We start from the raw sequence: 19,224 nt of genomic DNA, 5'->3' as shown, positions 1-19,224 counted from the left end.
GTGCTCGTATGCACCACAGGCGACTCAGAAGAACCTGTGGTACTCCATAGAGCGGCCGAAAGTGCAAACACTCCATGGACCATGGCAAACAGTGTATCTACATGTACGTGCGCACCGCATCATACCGCCCGACTTGGCATGTCGTTCAAAATAGCCGCGCCTTGTCGTCGGAATGTTCCCGCTTGCCAAAGGCGTCGGTTGGCGCAGAGCCTCCATAGGGCAGAGAGGATCACCTTGCATCATATCACCCACAACCCGACGACGGATCTCGGTCGAGAGCCTTCATGTCGCTCTCGTCTGGGAGCGAGGTCTTTTCTCGTATTGGTAGTGGTAGCGTCAACTCTTGCACCGACCTCAGTCCCGCGACATGCACGAAAATGCAGCGCATGGACCACGGAAAGGGCACGGCCCCCATAGAGCCCCAAGCAGGTCGCCATCCGCCAGAAAAAGTCGTAGAGGGCGGTGTTCCGGATACTGGGGTTTGGGCAGGGGTGGCTGTGAGACTGCACTCTGCTCAGCCACAGTAATTACGGGCTGCGCATGCAGGGAATTAAACGATGGTCTCACCGCAAGGCTGGATTTTGGTTTGCAGTGCCATTTGCATGGCTCAAGGGCCGTTTCGAAGCCCTGTTCTGTGGCTGTTTTCGACCGCCCGTTAGCCGCGAACGATGCTGCACCGTACCGGTCGTACGGCGATGCCGGAACATGGGACCCGCCATTTGACATGGCGATGGTCCTGGGGATCTTTTGAAGGTGTTGGCCAAACAAGTCGAAGACAAGCGCGATCAAGCGATCAAGCGCCAGCGTGGTAGATGCAACCCAACAAGCGCGTTGCATGGGAACAATAAAACAGATAGGAGGCCTGCCGTTGGAAGGATCGTCGATGACACCTGTGTGCATCGGCAGATGGACACAGGCGCCGGTGATGTTGTGGTGCCGAACAAGCGCGGGACGATGTGAGCCACGAGAATATGGATAAACGCGTAAGCACAGCACAAACAAGGCAGACTCGGCCAGACAATAGCCGCGACAGAACGGGCAAGTGCAACCGATGTACACACGGGGTCGCGGCAAGCAAGCGCAGGTAAGGCAGACGAGGCCAAATATCGCACGAGAAGGTAAGCGCGACCAGGCACAAGTAAACACGGCCAACACGATCAACAAGATATGACCGAGGGAAGGCACGATCAAATACTACCCTGTAGGCCTGCCGTTGACATCAACAATGAGAAGGAGAAAGTCACATCACTGGAGAGAGAAAGTAGAAATGACAAGGCTGCTTTTGCTGCAAATCATGAAGAGCTTTCTCGTGTTGGGGCTTCAAATAACATGAGGCACGGCCGTGAACGTTCTCGTCGGTGCAAGACCGATGCGACCCTGGCTGACAACTCATAACATATTCCATACACATCGCAACTACTGTGGGCGAATGAGACGCAAAGCACGATGCTCTTGCCCTGAAAGCCAACTTTGCTCTTCGTTCTGCTCAGACAGGAAGTGGCGCCCCCACACTACTGCAACGCTTTACCTTCTCCGAGATAGGATGTCGCGAGTCATAAAATGAAACTCGATGAGGCTCCTCGGAGAAAGGAAATTGGAGGAGTCGCAAAATCTCACCGAGCTCCTGGAGGAGTCGTGGGGGCGGGACGATGCAACTGTATGAGCACATAAATTTGCAGAGCATTCTTCACACAACAGAGCTGACAGAGCTGTCACAACTGCCATTCGTGGAAAGAGCTCCAAAACGCTGCTTCCCGGGCCCGTCCATCAATGCGTTCTGTGGCGCCTGTTGAAGCCATCCCCAGGATGCAAATTTTCTGTAACAAAATTACGGAGAATAACACTGTCATTACAGAAGTCTGATTAACCGGACCATGTTGCCCCCATCCTGCACTGGAAGACGTCCTAATTCCGGAGCAGAACTGGTGAATTTGCTGGGGTGTCCCCTGCGCACCTTCCCCTTTCGGGCCGTAGCCTGCGGCTTTCGACGTCTATTACCGGCTGGCCACATTGCCCAGGCCCTAAGCACCTGCCGACTTACGGCGGGTGCATGCACCGACACACGCGCCAACAGCGGAAAGAGCGCGAAAAAGTAGGAAACAGCGAGTAAAAACTGAGGTTGTAGGAGAAATGGGTTCAGCTCCCAGGCGACGCAAACTTTTCAATGTGGTATAATAAACAGCGCAACTCATCGTCCCTCTTCATTTGCACAGCACCATTCTCTTTTCTGCATCATCTCATCTGCCTAGGCTATTTGTTCTAGAGCGTCATTTCAGCCGCATCGACACGCGACTTTCACCAGCTCGATCCAACGCGAATCTGAAGACCAACCGCCACAAACAATGGGACAGCCGTCATTTCAGGCTTCCAATGCCATCATCTACCTGACATATGGCGCTTTTCTGTGAGATTTCACGGGATCCTTGACAAGGACACGGACAGATACGTAGAGCACCGCCACTAACGTGACACCGACAGAGTGCTCGGCACCGGCATCGCGTGGCGCCTGCGCAAGCAGACCAAGAACAGCGATCTGCTGGCCGGCAACAGAACGCAGACCGGTACTTTGCTCTCTCAGAGACTTCCTCCACGCGCTGCTCTTTTCGCTTCTGCTTTCGTGCTCCACTAGGCCGGCAGTTTGCGTCTTCTTGCCGGCTGAACACTTGACTAACCACTGACCTGCCTGCGCTTGTTGCGTGCCTTGTCTGGATCTTATGGAAAACAGCTCTGCCGCTTGCCTTGAACTTTATCGCCTCTGGTGAGTTTTTGAAAGGAGGTCGTCCTCTCTTCACATGAATGAAGAGGGCATGGGACCCAACCAGGACCAAAGACACAAAGCATGTTGAGACATCGGTGGCCAAATCCACCGCTGGCGACCAATGCAAGAGATGGGGCATTTGAAGAGCGGCGGCAGCAGTCTTTTATCGATTCCACGAAAAGGCAGATCTCCGCCACCGGACAAGATGCGACGACGCATCAGCAGGCAGGGACAGGTCTTCCATGCAGGCTACACCGTCACGGCCGGTACCTCGCATGACTTCGAGCGGCTTCTATATGGTTCGACTTTGGCCTCCCGTGAAACGGAGGCCGTTGAAGACCTATATCGGCCCTCTCGACACAGCGGATGCTCTCCTTTCTGCAGCCTGGAACATGGCATGCAGAGACCGCGGTGCTGTCCCGGCCATTCGCCACCCAACTACCCAGATATCGTCAAGTACCAGGTTCGTTTAGCGTTACGCTCACACCGTGTTCTCTGTTCCTCTCGTCTGCCTTGAAGTCGGATCCCACCTGTCTAGATTTGCCGGGACATGGCGGGAGCCTGGCTTCAGGTCAGCCAAGAGAGGACTGCGGCTCACTACGGGCGCTGAGTCCATGCAAAGGAGAGAGGAAACGAGAGCGAGAGGATACGGGGCCGAAGACATAAGCTTGTCGCATTATTGCAATGTGACACTCGTGGCGTCCCCTGATACCTCGATCTCTCCTTGCCTCTCTCCAATGATGTGACGAAGCTGAGACTGTACCGTAATTACTCGATCAAGATAATACTTGCGTGGGGAAAGTGCTGCCGCTCTTCCAAATTCTCCCTCCCCTTGACCCGTCTCGCTTCACTCTCCCCTGCCTCAATCCGTCACCTCTCCTGCACCACTCCTCCAAGAGTTGCCCTTTTCTGCCCCTCTGCCCCTATGCCCTCTTGCCACGGCATTTTAACAACCACTCCTGCCCTTCCCCCATTTCAGATCGCTGACTAGGTAGCCCTCGGTTCCGGTATTCTGTTCTCGTACCCCCAGCTGGCTGTTATCTCGGGTCTTCAGGGCGTCCTCGTCTACGCCCTGTCGTCAGCCCTGCCGCTGTTCGTCTTCGCCGCGCTCGGCCCGGCCATCCGCCGCAAGTGCCCCGACGGCTTCGTCCTGACCGAATGGACGCGCCAACGGTATGGTCTCCCTGCCGCCATCTTCCTCGGTTTCCTGACTCTGGCCACGCTCTTCCTCTACATGGTGGCTGAGCTGTCGGCCATTGGCCAGGTGGTCACTGCGTTGACCGGCCTTGATGGCCTTCCGGTTGTCATTGTGGAAGTAGTTGTAACGACCATCTACACAGGTATGTTGTGTCGATTCGGTGGACTCAGAATTTGATCGAATATGGTCGCGTTGCTGACGGACTTGTGCAGCTGTCGGCGGTTTCCGCATCTCGTTTCTTACGGACAACGTCCAGGGCGCTTTGGTCCTCGGCCTCATCATCATTGCGTCCATTACTGTCGGCGCGAAGACCCACATAAGTCACCAGGATGTGATTGACTCCGGCCTGCTCGAAGCCAACCTGCTTGGCTGGCAGCTGCTGTATATTTTGCCCATTGCTATCCTGACCAACGACTTCTTCCTGTCCAACTTCTGGCTGCGCACCTTCGCCTCGCGTACGGACAAAGACCTCTGGATCGGCGTCTCGTTGGCGGCTTTTGCCAGCCTGATCATCCTCACTCTGGTTGGTGTTGGCGGCCTCGTTGCGGTCTGGTCTGGCGCATACCCTGGCGAGGGTGTCGATCCTGCGGATGCCGACAGCAGTGTCGCCTTTTTCCTGCTTCTGGCTGAACTACCCAGCTGGGTCGTTGGCATCGTCCTCGTCATGTCCGTCAGCCTGTCCACGGCGGCGTTTGACTCACTTCAGAGCGCCATGGTCTCGTCTGCCTCCAACGACATCTTCCGCAACCGCCTTGGCCCTATGTACATCCGCGCTGGTGTGGTCCTGATTATCGTGCCTGTCGTCGTTCTGGCTCTCAAGACCCCTAGCATCCTGCAGATCTACCTCATTTCCGACCTGGTGTCTGCCTCGACCATCCCTGTGCTTATTTTTGGCCTTTGGGATCGCTTCTCCCTATGGAACGGCACCGATGTCATCGTCGGTGGTCTCGGCGGCCTGCTGACCGTTTTCATCTTCGGTACCATCTACTACGGCGACGCCTTGACGGGCGCCCAGCTGCTTCTGCTCGAGCAGGGTTTGTACGAGGGCGACTGGGGTGCCTTTGGCGCCTTTGTGGCTGCGCCAATTGGTGGCATCCTCTTCGGCTGCGGATCGTTCGTTCTGCGCATGGCCTTTGAGTTCTTCCGTGCCCGCACCCAGGGCCGCCCCTTCCAGCCAATCAACCCGCGCGCCCACGAGATTGGCGCCCATGCTAGCAGCAGCGACCTTGGTGCTGATGCCGGCAACACCGTCACCACTGTTCCCGCCGGCACCTACACCGGCGCATCTGGTCCCAGCATTGACGCTTACGAAGAAACGTCGGGTCGCAAAGGCCCCAAAGACTTTTAGAGAGAGACCCGAAAGGCAACAGGATGGCTGGCAGTGACAGAGTAGGGAGATATACGACAAACTGGGAAGCCACGGATCCAAGTTTGGCAGTCCTCTCCCCCGCGCCTTTTGTTGCCTTTCTAGGTCGTCCTCAGTCGTCTTCAAGGACAGGACGTATTTCATCTTGAAGGTGTTGAGATGGCTATTTTTTTTGGAAAAGGACGAGTTGGACGTTTTCAACAACTTACAACTCAACACCTGGATATTCCACACCGCGGGAGATCCAGACATAATTTTTGTATACCAAATTGTATGCTAGCAAGAACGACTGGATTCATGGTACGACCACTGCATATTCTTTGGTATTACATGAGGCAATTGCATAGTCATTCATAGCTATTATGGTGGTGGAACGTTTAATACACGAAAACGGCGAAAAAGGCTAGAGTTTTGCTCATTGTCGATGTCTTCCACTGACACGCCAGTGCACTAAACCGGATATCTCACTCAATGACGACCTCTCAAATAGTTTCAACCCGCAGTGCAAAATGACAACTCGACGATATCCAATATAAATAAGGCAAGAATGGAATGGTATATACGTAAAACAAGGAAGTAAGTGTCGGCCAAACATGGTCGATGATACGCGTATACAATGGCGCAGGAAAACAGTGAGCACAACAATATGAGACGCCGCGCGTAGGCGAAAAAGGAAAAGAAGCGAGAAATGACACTGAACGCCTTAGAGCTCCGGGCGATAAAACAAACGAAACAACGAGGCATTCAAAGATTCAAAGATCCATTGTGATGTTGCCAATATCAAACAGGTTGCCAGCGATGCGTGCCGCCTCGGTACACACGCGCCGTGTCAGCGCCACGACCGGCACGTCCACGTACTCGGGCCGGTCCCAATAGAGCTGCGCCAGTAGCGAGACCATGCTGATGAAGCTGGCGCCGGAGAAGACGCTGATGGAAATGGACGTCTCCTTGCGAATGTTAATCTTGCGCTGCGTGCCGTGGTAGAGGCCGGTCAGGATGGCGGCAATGGCGACCCAGGCAGGCAGCAGCAGGCGCGAGTCACCGCCGCTGCCCATGAGGTAGATCACCCACGACGTGAGGTAGCCGTTCAGCGCGTTGATGGCGAGCAGGCGGACAATGGTCGCCTGCGGGGTGTAGTTCAAGAGCCTTGTGCATGTTAGATTAGGAGGACGGCAAAAACAGAGCTGGGGATCAAGCGAGTCTCTTCTTACCATCTCGACATGAGGCAGTCGGTAAAGAAAAAAGACAAGTACGCAGAGGCGCCACACTAGCCCATGTCAGTACAGAGGCAAAGAGGGATGGGTGTACAGTACACATCAAGAGCGTAGAGCGTAGGACATACCCAGATCATAGCCAGCGCCGTCTCCGTCAGCTTCAGCCGGCTCTCGAGCGACAGCCCAGCACCACGGTCCGGCAGGTTCCCCAAACCGGCTGCAATCGCATCAACGCCGGGCACACTGCTCCCAAAGCCACCCCCGGCACTGCCGCTGCTTGGGTCAACCTCGCCAAAGACACCGCGCGCCACGGCCAGTGCGTGTAGCTGCGCCAGCAGCCGAATAAAGATGCCCAGGCTCCACCAGATGGCCGGACATACGGAGAGTGAGCGGCAGGCAAACAGCGGCAGGTGCCACAGGCTCGGCAGACCAAGCACAACAGCAACGCGTGGTTGTAGCAGGGACGGCCGTGCAACCTGTCCGTCGCCGCCGCCGCCGCTGCTGCTAGAACCGCGGTCGAAATCGCCGCCGTCGTAGCTTGGTGGGCCGCTCCCTAGCGTGCCGCCGCCGCCGCCATTGTTGTTGTGGTTGGTATTATAGCTCGTTTGGTGGTTTGCGGTTCCGTTGCCGTTGCCGTTGCTAGGTAAAGCGCTTCCTACTGCCGCGAGGGGAGGGGATGATGTGGCGGAGGCGTGATATCCATTCGAAACGCGAGCTCCTGCGCCTGCCGGTGGCAAACTGGACCCAGGGACGTTGCCGCTGGGACCTTGCTTGTTTATGCTCTTGGTCGCATCGTGCGTCGTCTGGAAGCGGACCGTCTTACGGTACGTTGGGCCGGGGTTTGCCGGTGCTGATGCGGAGACCGGGAGAGAGGCTGATGTCGAGTTGGCGGAGGAGGTCGAGGAATATGGAGGGAATTGTGAGGTGGGAGGAGGGAACATGTCGTCGTCGGAGGAGGGTGCGAGTCGGAGAGGAGCGGATGGGAGCAGGTGAGGAGGCAAAGGCGGTGGTCGCGTGAGCGAGACCGTTGGTGCAATTTCGGAACAGGAGAGAGCTATAAAGCCAGATCAAAAAGGAGGGAGACGGGAGAAGAGGGACAGCCAAGTGTCCTCTCTTCGTAGCTCCCTCTCTCTCCTCCGGTATATGCCTCTATTCAGCGTACGAGAGGTGACAGAAAGCTGTGCCGTCCCGTGCCTAAATTGCGGGCGCGAGTGCGCAAGGGCAGCTAGGCTTTTTATCTGCCGCTGCAACGGGAGACCAGGAGGGCAGCTTCGACAACGCTTCTATAATGTTCCTGGGGTGTTGTCGATAGTTCCCGATACACAGACGGCCTGTAGGTGCCAGCTGAGGCAGGATATATGTTGTGCCAAGGCCTGCAGTTGAGGACGGAGGGGATCGACAAAGATGGGACGAGAATGGATCGGAGTTCGCGATGTCTGACGTGGCACGAACGGTGTTGGGTAGTTGCCAGATCGGCGAGGGAGGTGAGCGGAGCGAAGACGAGAGATAAAAGACCGCGGTCCTTCTCATCGACTTGTGTATGTCGTAGTAGAGCACGCAACAGGGTGGGCGGAAGTGTGTGCGTTCAATTAAACAGGGGGACCAGCTTGGCTACAGCAATTGCTAATGGGCTGCGACGTCAATGCTGCCAAAGCACCGTGCCAAGGGATGCGTGAGTGACTAAGCAGATTCGCGTCACGTGGCGTCTTTTTAAATGTGGAAGTTGAGATTGTAAATGTTCACGATTCAATTCACCAATTACTTCTCCAGAAATACTGACTTTATATCTCCGTGTACTATGGCGCGTATAATATTGTTTGTTTATTTCGTTCCTGCGGCGGTAAGGCGACAGCCATGCAGAATGTGGCGTTTGGTGAGATTGAGGTATCGTGTCACACAAGTAGACATGAATTTCCTTCCATGCCATAGCTAAGACACTATATATGGCTCACCAGGAAGTACTGACTGAGCAGATTATTCAGACCAGTTTCTGTTTGACCTGTTTGTGTCTTTATGAAGTTGTGTCAAGAGGTTTTGTGATATCAACTGTGCGTCCAGCGATGTCCTGAGAAAACAACTAAACACACTAATTCTTGCCATGTATTTTGATTGCGCCTTCACATGATATCGCCTAAAGCACGCCGTCTGATCGGTGCTAGCTGTGCATTTAGCGGAGTTGATAAGTACCTGAGTCGGTCAATATTCGAGCTAGTCCCAAAAAGGCAATAGCTCTCTCTACAATTGATACGCAGTAAAAAAAAGATCGCCAGAATTCGATGTCAAGCGGGCTCTTCCATTTTCGATCTTTGTCCTCACATTCACTCGTCGCGACAGCCCGCACAAGAATACCCGAGTAAGGGTCTTTCCACCGACAATACGCAACGACCGAGCACTTAATTGCGCCCGGTCGGTTTCCAACATTCGAGCCTGGAGAGCGCAGAGCGACTCGAATCGCCTCGACTTTTGATCGGGACAATATTTTCCCCTTTCTCTCAGCGCAACGGGCAGGATCACAGCTCTCCAACATGGCCGCCGTTCTCCGACAGCCGCTTCTGCTATCGCGAGCTCCGGCGCCCTTCTTCTTCGTCCCATCACAGGTCAGCCTCCGGCAAGGTGCGCCGCAGCCCACACAACTGACGCAGCGGCGGTTAGCACATGTAAAACGGATGCGGGCGCAGGGCGAGGGCGACGTTTCTCCGGCAGTGCATGTGGCGCGGATGAAAGATAGCCGGCCGTCTGCTTTGATCTCCTTCCGCATTCCTCGTACGTTCTGTCCCTGAAGTTCACCTGCTTTATGGGTTTAGCTCGACGAAGCGAACGTCTAACCTCACCGTCCAGAAACCTTTGTTCCTCCCCCCATGGGCCAATACCTGTCCCAGCCGACCGTCTTTGCCAAACTGTTCTGGTGGGGCCTCAAATCCCGCGTCTCCGACTACTTTGCCGAGCTCTCCATTCGCCTGCAGAGCAAGCCGAGCTTTTTCAAAGGCGCCGTCTTCAAGCCCAACAAGAAGGCCATCGCGCCCATGGCCAAGAACATGCACTACCAGATGCTCGAGGCCACGGCCGCTGGCGACACCGCGACGCTGCGCCGCCTGCTGACAACGAGCCACCTCGACGAGATTACGGGGCTCATCTCGCGCCGCCCACGGGGCCAGCGCTGCCAGTGGGAGCTGCTGTCGTACAAGGGCAAGCCCAAGTTGGTCAGCAACAAGATTGTCATGGTCCCGGGCGCCATGCCCATGTACATTCGACAGGTCGTCGTGACGATCCGCAGCCGGCAGCGGTTCACGTGGACGATGGACGATGTGGCGAGGGCGCAGGGCACCATCCGCATGCGGAAGAAGACGGCGGCGGCGGCGGCGGCGACGAACCCGCCATCAGCACCGCGTGTCGTTGAGAAGGACGTCAAGGAGAACGTGATTCTGGTGGCGATGCTGGACCGGCAGACGTGGAAGACGGCTGACTGGCGCATTTTTGGGTTCATCCAGGAAACGACGCCTGAGTCGTGGCTGCAGGAGAACGATCTGGTGGCGAACGCGTCCAAGGACGGCATAACCTCGCTGGGTGGCGTGACACACCGGTAAAGTAAAGTATGGGTGCGTGTGTGTCTGTACGACGATGGTTGAGGATGAGAGTGAAAGTGAAGGACGAAAAAGACGAACGTGGGGGTGATGTTAACAAAAGACGATCCCCTCTTGCATAGCAGCCGCCAGCTTGTACATACAATGCAAACGCAATATTTGCTTATAAGATGATTTATGAAAATGGAACTTAACGCTTGTTCACCAAAGCCATAGTCGCTATAGAATATTGCAATAAAAACTCCATAATATGCCGCTTATGCATATATGATCCTAACTGAACGTGAGAAATCTAGCGAGCCCACGCAGGCTTCGCCGGCCCTTCTTGGCCAGCCACTTTGTCGCGGTCCCATTCCCGTGCTTCGCCCTTTTTGGCCCACGGCGAGCTGTCGAGGCGCCGCCGACCGCCCCGCGACATTATGGCAATCTCCCTGTCCGTAAACCCAGCGGCTTTCAACCTCTCTGTGTTATCACGCAGGAGCTGCTTGCGGTCCTTCTGCATCTCGGCCTCTGCGTCCTCCGTCACGATGCTTGCGGGCCGAGGAGCAACCTTTGGCGGTGACGCCGGTAGCGGGTGCTCCACATCCTTCGAGGGGTCGTAGTTGGCAGCAAAATGCCGGTCCATGCTGCTAGCAGCAAAACCTCGTGTCACAGCAGAATGAACCCCGCGGCCCCGGATGCGGATGCCGGCGTCGTTTCTGTCGTCTTTGAGATGGTCCAAGGACGAGGCCGGTTGCGGACCCACAAAATCGTCCAAGGGATCCGAGCTGTAGTCACTCTGGTCTCGGTCGCTACTGTCGTAGGGAGACCGATCCCGGTCACGATGGTCATGGTTGTGTTTCGATGGCCGTGGAGACGCAGACCGCCGGCGGCTGCGCAGACGAGGACTCTTGCTTCGTTCTCTTCGGTGCTTGTGGTTGGAGGAGTCGTGGGCCATTTCGGCATGCCCGTCCTCAGTATCGCGGTGGCGCCTGCTCTTGCTATGCCGGTCTCTGTCCATCTTCTCACGATCCCGCTCCCGGTCCTCTCTGCTGCTGTCATGGTGATGACTTCTGCGGTGCCGGTGATTGCTGCTGTGCGTGTCGCGACGCTCACCATCCCGTTCTCTATCGTCTCGACCGGCATCACCATCCCCACGCCGTCTCCGTCTCCGGCGCCGGTCGTCATCACGTGCTGAGTCGTCGGTTCCGTGCCTCCGCCGTTTTCTCCACTCATTGTCACTGCTGCTATTGTCTTCTCTGCCACCTTTTCGGTCCAGACGCTTTAGCCGCCTCTGCGCATCTGCCGCCTCGCGCGCAAGAAGAGCGGCATTGTGTGACTTGGCCTCCCGAACAATGTGGCTGAGAAAGCGCGTGTTGGGCTTCATCTTGGACGCAGGCCGACTGTCGCGCGCGGTAGGTGGTGTCGGGTCAATCAGCAGCTTGTACGCTTCCATGTCGAGGTCGTCGTCCATGGCTGCGGCTGGGAAGGGAGACCGGGGGGGTTGTGGTCTAAGTCACTGGCTGTTTGATGAACATATGCAAGCGGTCGTTTTCGGTTTTGGTTAGAGGAGAGAATCAACCGAAGCAAACGCCAATGGGTGAAATGAGAGGGCAGGAAGTGCTCCGGAAAGGAAAGCGGGCCCAAAACACACCCAAGACCGACTTAGAACACAAAGCAAGAGCAGCCCGAGCCAATGAAGCATGAAGGCGGGAAAGGTTCACGACGAGGCTGGAGGCGATTTCGTGCCGCAACTGACCGCCATTTTTTGGTGATGGTCATGCTTTGCCCTTATGACGTTGATGGTCACGTGATGATGACGGTCGCGTACGTTGACAAAAGGCAATGGTCACGACAAAGTGAACCATCGATATTGTCTGGTAAATGCGTTTAGTTTGAATAGTAAGAAGTCACTTATTTTCTCTTTTGTCATTTGAACTGTTATACGTCGTACAGTCTCAAAACATGTCCCCGGCAGAGTTTCCTCATCCCGAATAATGCAACTGTGTCAGAGTCACAAACAGTAATATGACACAGTCGATGAGTGAACATGACAAAACATTCCGTCTAAAAGATTAAACTGTCGCAGTCGGGTCATATGAACGCCTATTAAGTGCCAGGTCCCAAGTCTGCCACTGGTATTCAACATTGTCGACGCCGAGCGCTATGATTGTGAGCCAAAAGGTCCCCTACTATTTTGTAGCACGTAGCGCCAGCTCACCATTAAAGGAGTCCCGGTAATTGCCGTTCTCCACGGCCAGCGTGGACTTTGTGAATGCGACGAGGGTGCTGCCGCAGGAATGCGAGGCGCGCAGCAGCCACGGCCAGATGGCAAGTTTGGAGCGCCAGGACGCCTCGTAGTCTGGCGGTGGCAGTTGTGAGGACGACAAGGTCGAGGACGAAAACGACGACCGGATGTCGTACTGCGACTTCTTGGACCATTTGCTCCTTTGGGTCTGTTTGGCCCCGCGGCCGGTTGCCTTCTGTACCGAGTTGCGCCATTCGAGAATGGCTTGGCGGCGGAAGTCCTCGATGGCATTGAGGCGCTCTTCGTCGATGATTTCCTCGACAGTGTCGTCCATCGCTTCGTCAACGTCCATGTCGGTCTCTGGGTGTGTTGGGCCTAGGACATTGCCGTATTGGCGGTTGGCAGAGTTTGGCAAAGAGAATCATACAGCATGAAGAGAAACATATATTGAGAGAAATGAAGTGATGCCAAAATAAGGAAATAAAAGAGAGAGGGTAACGTACAGGCCGTATCGTACAGACCCGTTGCGCACGTCTACACAACGAGCTTGTGCGGGTGCACCGAATGCATGAGGTTGTCTGCAGGTATACGATTCCACAGCGGGCTCTGTTTGTAATTATAAAGCAGCACGCGACCTTGGGGCACAAGATTTCCCTCGCATCCGGGGTCCCGTATACTCCGTACTTGAACAAATCTCAAACAAAGGACGATTGTGCAGTTCGTCCAGTTTGCTTTCTGCGCGTACACCGTAGTTCACTGGACGTTGCGTCCGTCCGGCGTTTGCAGCCATCCATTTGTCAGATGCAAGGGCACAGCCTGCAGCACGGCATCGGCCTAGAAATGGCCTAGGCGATCACGACATTGGCAAAGGGTGGGTGAGCGTCATACCAAACAGGAACACCATAGTGCGAGCCATGGGGTGTGATTAGGGAAACAAATCTGATGCATATAAATAATAGCCAAAGTCGGTTCTCCTATGTACGTTTTCTATGCTTATTCGGTTGTTACCTTTTCTTGTTTACTTTTTACAAAACACGAAAATGAACAGTCTAATATAAGCTATATAATACAACATTCACCCTCAAAATTAGGATCCTAGTAGCACCGAAACACTATTTGCACATAATAGTGTACATTCCGTCTGGTAAGAATGGTCGACGGGTAATCGCCAACTGAACCGTCACTGGGATAAGTTTCGTAATTCTCCCTTAATGCCAGATATATCCATTCTTGTCGATCATGAAGGCGTCACGTGCGTTTTAATTTTCGCGTTTCTACGGTGAAATGTAAACGCCTGCACAAAACAGACGGCAACCATGTCGTCCAAGAATTCGAGATAGATATCATCCTGGCATCATTGCCATTCCAGATGTGGCCGACATTCATGAGAGTGATGAGTGCTGGCACTAGTTAATGGCCGTTTAAAAGCCCTGGAGCGGGGCGTGTCACACAGTGACGTCGGAGAGTGGAGACGCGAAGTTTAATAGGAGCGGCGCGTGTATTTTTTTTTGGCCATTGCGCTGTGATAAAAAACGTTAAAAACGACAACAGCTCAAGCGGCACCCGCGCAGCGTCTCAAGGACATCTCTACACTCCTTGGACGGCATACTGCTCTATACTTTCGGATACTACGCCCGGCAGCGACATTTACATAGTGCATCCTCTTTTCATGGGCTACCAACAGCGTTAATATCAGCGGCAGCCGAAGCGTTTCTTCCTCGCCGATGGCGCCCAAGATGGGCCACGGCCACGGCCGTGCTGGCGCAGGGACTACCGCTCCGGCACGCAAAGAGCCTGCCGACTCGCTTGATCTTACAGGGTTCATCAGCGCCCTCGAACAGGAGATTGGCGACCTGCACAGCACGATCAAACACCGACGCGATGACCGGGTCGAAAAGGCATATCAGCGCGTCCCGCGCGACATGCGCCGCCGGACGGCCAGCCACAATGCGCGGCGCGTGCCACGACGGCTGCGGCAACAGGCGCGTCGGGCCCACGCGGCCGACAACACACCGACGGTCGCTTCGGGGCTGGCCAAGCGTAAGAAAGCATGGCCAGCCAGCGCGTGGGTGCACGAGAACACGAAGAAGCGGATCAAGCTTCAGCAGGAAAAGAAGCTGGCGCGGGGGGCGGGAGGAGGAGGCGGTGATGATGCGAACGATGTAGCGGAAGAGGAGGAGGAGGAGGAGGGCGCCGAACACGACAAAGACGAAGCGGCGGTGTTGGCTTGCCCCCACCCACCGATCGCCATCAAGAACCTCAGGCTGCCGACACATCGCTGGCAGGCGAAGCGCGCACAGATGGACAACCCGGGCTTTTTGTGGAACACGACGCTCGTGCGGACCCCCGCCAACAAGACCTACCGCATGTCGCTGCGTGCTGCCGGCCTCAAACCGGGCATGTGCACTTGCTGGGACACGAGCTACAAGCCGACCATCGAACTGTGCGGACCATCCAAGCAGCTCGACGAGGCACTCGCCATTGTCGTCGAGCCGCATCTCCTCTCGCCCTCTCTGCGGAGCGGAATGTCGTGTGTGGACGTGAAGCTGCCGAGGTCTTTCTCCTACCAACAGCAACAGCAGAACGTCTCCAGCCAAGGCTTTGAGCTGAGTGGCCCAGGCAACTGCGGCGCCATGACTCTCTTCTACAACCCGACGACGACGGCGACAACAGCTGTCGACACGGGTTCTCACGCACACCCGACAAACGACGAGACCGAGCGGTGCGCCTTCTTGCGCCTGCACCCCACCCTCTTCTCCCACGTGTGGACGACTCTCAACAACGAGATTGCCCGCAAACAACTGTCGGTTGTTGTCCGCGACTTCCGCTTAGAAATCGGCAGCATCGATCTGACGGGCAGCGGCGCCGCCGAGATGCTGGCTGCCACACTCTACCCCTACGAGACCAGGACGTCACCTATGGAGCCGCAAGGCAGAGAGTTTCTGAAACTGCGCAGCATCGACACCACGGCTCTGGCCTCGGCCAGTGGCGCCATGCTCGCATTCAACATCCAAGACCCGCGGCTGGACGAGCCAAAGACGGCACACAGTGTACAGGGCAACTCGCGGGGCCAGGGGCCCGGCCGGAACCTGTACCACATCTTGCAGGACTGGCCGTCGAACGACGTGGAACGGCAGCCCTCTGGTCTCTTTGACAGCAAGGCCCGCCACAACTCGACAAAGCTGGTGGCCCAGGCCACCCTCGACAAACGCCGCGGCAAGCTGTCCACGAACGAGCACCTGCTCCTGGACAGCAACCCCGAGTGCCGCCCGATCCCCGTCATCGTGGCCGCCGCCGACGGTGCCTCGTCGGTCCCGGCGTCGGCCGATCCTCATGCGTCGAGAAAAAGCGGCACGGCCAGCTGCACGTGGACCATCATTGCGCCCCGCGCCTGCATTCCCAGCATCTGGCAGCGCCTGCACCGGCAGCGCATGAGCAGCGGCCAGCAGCCCATGCCTGCGGGGCTTGAAGAGGAGCACCACATGGCCCTGGAGCGCGGCCGGCCCTGGTTCCCTGCGGATTTCCCGGGCACGCCCACGGGCTGGGACTGGGAGCTGCAGAGCCGCCGGCGGCAGGAGAAGATGTGGAAGGACAAGCCGACGGCGAAGCGCACGCAGTGGGCGGCCGTCGATCTGGGCAACGGGACGAAGGGCGAGCTGGGCTCGGGGTATGCGTGCGACTGGGAGTTTTTGTTTGGCGTGGACACGGTACCGGCTACGCTTGCCGAGGAGGATGGCAATGGCAGCAACGGTAGCAACGGTAGCAACGGTAGCAACGGCGACGCCGGTGGTGCCGACACGATCCTCGCGGAAGACACCGTGATGGACGTCGGCGAGCCACGCCTCCAGGAATCCGTCCAGTTCCAGGCGCTTCAGCCACAGAGCGCAGCGCCGCCGCCCATTGTGCGCCTCCTGCAGCATGCCACCTGGAACGACGTCCGCGACGCCGTCCAGACCGCACGGCTGCAACAGCCGGTCGTCTGGCGCACGCCCTACCAGCTGATGACGATTTACGTCGAGCTGCTCAAGGGCGGCGTCCCGGACGCGCGGGCCCGCATCTACCGCCTCCCCTCCGACAGTCACCACCACCGGGCTCAGTGGCTTGCCTTGGCCGCCGCGAAGTCGACCAAGGGCCACCAAAGCGACCAGCTCAGACGCCCGCCCATGCCGCAGCGCATGCCTGCCGACGCCGACATCACGACGCGCAAGAAGCTGCTGGCCCAGTCCTTGCTGGACACACAACTCCCGTACCCGCGGCCGTCTGCTGTATCGGCAGACGACCTGCACCTGCCCATCCCTGGCCGTCACGACCTGATGGGCTTCCTCACCAGCGGCGCGCTCCGCTTCCTGACGTCCAAGGGTGCGGGCATTGGGCACGTCAGCGCGCCCAAGTTGATGGAGGCCATATTGGCGGCCGACGGCGCAGACACTGCAGAACAACCGGCGACACCCGGTCGCCGCGTGCCCATCGGCCGAGACGCACGGCTGTGTATTGTGCGCAACGCGGGCGAGCGGGTTGGCCACTTGGCACGCTGGACGCCGATCAGCAACTGATGCGGCTAACAATCTCTGTGGTAACAGAGAGTTGGGGTGCGGACGCGGATAAAGGAGAACAATACCTTATGATAATGATCCTGTCGAATGCAAGCGATTGTTTGGTGCAAAATTGTATACATATACAAACACGGGCATAGCCATTCAAGTCAAGGCATATAAACGACTATATGCAGGTCTCGTACGTACGTCATATGTTTAATGTTACGTCAAAGGTGATTTCATTACAGCTCACCCTGGCCAGCCGCCTGCTGGGTGGCCGCAGCCTCCTCGCCCTCGGGCAGGACTAGGTGGAAGTGCTCCTGACGGCCGTACACCCACTCAAAGGCGCCCGTCTCGGCGTCCCAGTAGACGTCCTCCTCGAGCGGGAACTGCACCGTCGCGTTGAGCTCGTCGACAAACACCTCGGCCATCAGCTCGACGCTGTAGTACATGTTGGCCAGCAGCGGCAGCTCGCCGAGCACCGGCACGCCGTCCTGCAGGTTCGTCATGCCAATCAACGCGCCCGCCGCGTGGCCCCAGTCGCCAATCGGGTGCGAGTACAGCTTGCCCTCCCAGCCGTTGCGGTCCATCACGGCGCGGCAGTCGCGCAGGATGGCGTCACCCGAGCGGCCGACCGAGCGGCCCATGTGCTCGCGCAGAAGGTCCTGCAGGCGGTTGCCCGCCGCCAGGCCCTTGCGGAGCCCGGCCGGGACCAGGTCGTCTCCGTCGTGCAGGGCTGCACGCAGCGGGTGGCCCACCGGCGGCACGACGTACCCCAGGTGCTGCGTGTCCGTGTTGAGGCCCAAGGCCGTGATGCCAAAGTCGACGTGCAGCATGTCGCCGTACTGGATCGTCGTCGGCGCAGCACTGTCTGTTGCCATGAATGCCGAGTCTGAGCCCGCCCTGTTCGCGGACGGCGCCGCAGACGCGCTGTCCCCGGCCCCGAGCACAGACACCGTCGGGTGGAACCACGTCGACATGTTTTGCGCCTGCAGCCGGTCCCGCATCCACCATTCGACGTCGGTCGTCGTCGTCGTTCCCGGTGTCACGACACGCGCGCTGAACGCGTCCGCAATCACCGCCCACGCCGTCTCCTGCAGCCGCCGGTACCATGCCAGGCGGCCGGGCACCATGGTGGCCACGAACTCAATGGCCACGAGGGGCACGTCGTCCACAAGCCGCGCCGACCACGTGTCGCCCAGGCCGCGCTTCACGGCCGCCAGCTCGCCGGCGTGCATGCCCGAGCTGAACGCCAGCTCCTCGGCGGCATTGATGGCGATGCGTGCCGGGTCGGCCGCGGCCAGGACAGCGCGCAGCTCGGCCCACAGCGCCGGCGTGTTGTCGATCCAGACAAGCTCGGTGGCCGTGCGGCTCGAGGCCGCACTGACGAGGACCTGCGTCCGCGCGGTCGGTGCCGCCGCGCGGATGGCCGAGTCATTGCCCAGAAGGTACAGGTAGGTCGTGCGGCGGCGGGCGGAGAACTGCGCGGCTGCCTTGAGCGACCAGAAGACGGTGTCCTCGGCATACTCGCGCTGGCTCATGAGCCACGCGTCGACGCCATGCTTGCGCAGCAGGTCCGGCACGATCGTCTTGCGCTCGGCCGTCCACGCATTTTGGATGGCCGCCTGTTCACGCAGCGGCGGCAGAGTGTGGTACTGTGGCGGCGGCGACGACGACCACGACGATGCTGAGGCCGACGCCACAGTGCACAAGGCTGCGCTTGTCCAAACCAGCAGACCAGCAAGCAGCCGCATGATGAAACCCCGGGAACACAAGAACTGATATGAATGGAGCGAATTTGGAGCTATTAAGCAAATAGCACCGAAAACTGATGGAAGCAGCTAGTGGCAGCTGGCAATGTAGATTGCAGAACGCCTCTGCCCATGTTCGGGAAGGAGCTTCTCTTAGCCCCTCAGTGTTGTCAGGCAAGACCGAATTGGCCAATCAGGCGGAGTAGTGGGGTCAAGATAACTAACCCTTCTGGAAAGCGCGATGGGTTGGGAGAGGCACATGCTTCGGACGTGCCACTGGCGAGGCAAGGAGCCGCCAAGGGACAACGGCTCTCACGCAGGACAATATTCACAGACACGAGAGAGATATCTACAGGATAAGATACGGCGCATGAGCAATGTAAACAACAGACAACCGTTTGCTGCGACACAGCTGGGTGAAAAGACAGAAAGTGACGCTACGTCACATGTCAAAGTAAACCGAAAAAGAATTGAAAGCGGAAACCTGTGAAACCGAAATTCTTTTATATATGTAGACAAACGTCCAGAGGAAGAGCAAATGCGAATCAGCAGAGCGAGTATCGGCAGCCGTAGACGAGTCGGCACCGACCGAGT

General features: G+C 57.3%; 7 protein-coding genes across 7 annotated transcripts; 3 read left to right on the top strand and 4 right to left on the bottom strand.

The window, feature by feature from the left end:
• Positions 1–2,342: 2,342 nt before the first annotated feature.
• Positions 2,343–5,304, top strand: SPBR_04642 (urea transport protein; the record flags this gene model as incomplete). Its single annotated transcript, XM_040762919.1, has 4 exons — positions 2,343–2,404; positions 2,479–2,561; positions 3,754–4,098; positions 4,169–5,304. 4 exons carry the CDS (start codon positions 2,343–2,345, stop codon positions 5,302–5,304), a joined length of 1,626 nt encoding a protein of 541 aa, XP_040615580.1.
• Positions 5,305–6,074: 770 nt separating this feature from the next.
• SPBR_04992 (uncharacterized protein) lies at positions 6,075–7,477 on the bottom strand (the record flags this gene model as incomplete). The annotated part of the gene is made up of 2 exons (XM_040763269.1): positions 6,075–6,446; positions 6,665–7,477. The coding sequence occupies 2 exons, from the start codon at positions 7,475–7,477 to the stop codon at positions 6,075–6,077; spliced, it is 1,185 nt and encodes a 394-aa protein (XP_040615579.1).
• A 1,584-nt stretch (positions 7,478–9,061) lies between these two features.
• On the top strand, positions 9,062–10,120 carry SPBR_05138 (uncharacterized protein; the record flags this gene model as incomplete). The annotated part of the gene is made up of 2 exons (XM_040763415.1): positions 9,062–9,299; positions 9,375–10,120. The coding sequence occupies 2 exons, from the start codon at positions 9,062–9,064 to the stop codon at positions 10,118–10,120; spliced, it is 984 nt and encodes a 327-aa protein (XP_040615578.1).
• Positions 10,121–10,409: 289 nt separating this feature from the next.
• Positions 10,410–11,570, bottom strand: SPBR_05086 (uncharacterized protein; the record flags this gene model as incomplete). Its single annotated transcript, XM_040763363.1, has 1 exon — positions 10,410–11,570. The coding sequence occupies one exon, from the start codon at positions 11,568–11,570 to the stop codon at positions 10,410–10,412; it is 1,161 nt and encodes a 386-aa protein (XP_040615577.1).
• Positions 11,571–12,288: 718 nt separating this feature from the next.
• On the bottom strand, positions 12,289–12,696 carry SPBR_05403 (uncharacterized protein; the record flags this gene model as incomplete). The annotated part of the gene is made up of 1 exon (XM_040763680.1): positions 12,289–12,696. One exon carries the CDS (start codon positions 12,694–12,696, stop codon positions 12,289–12,291), a length of 408 nt encoding a protein of 135 aa, XP_040615576.1.
• Positions 12,697–14,068: 1,372 nt separating this feature from the next.
• On the top strand, positions 14,069–16,897 carry SPBR_04661 (ribonuclease p complex subunit; the record flags this gene model as incomplete). Its single annotated transcript, XM_040762938.1, has 1 exon — positions 14,069–16,897. The coding sequence occupies one exon, from the start codon at positions 14,069–14,071 to the stop codon at positions 16,895–16,897; it is 2,829 nt and encodes a 942-aa protein (XP_040615575.1).
• Positions 16,898–17,121: 224 nt separating this feature from the next.
• Positions 17,122–18,633, bottom strand: SPBR_04959 (uncharacterized protein; the record flags this gene model as incomplete). The annotated part of the gene is made up of 1 exon (XM_040763236.1): positions 17,122–18,633. The coding sequence occupies one exon, from the start codon at positions 18,631–18,633 to the stop codon at positions 17,122–17,124; it is 1,512 nt and encodes a 503-aa protein (XP_040615574.1).
• Positions 18,634–19,224: the final 591 nt, after the last annotated feature.

Source organism: Sporothrix brasiliensis, assembly GCF_000820605.1.
Source record: "Sporothrix brasiliensis 5110 chromosome Unknown Cont21, whole genome shotgun sequence".
Classification (NCBI taxonomy): domain Eukaryota; kingdom Fungi; phylum Ascomycota; class Sordariomycetes; order Ophiostomatales; family Ophiostomataceae; genus Sporothrix; species Sporothrix brasiliensis.
Note: the sequence above shows the minus strand (reverse complement) of the source record. Positions and strands in the feature narration are given on the sequence as shown.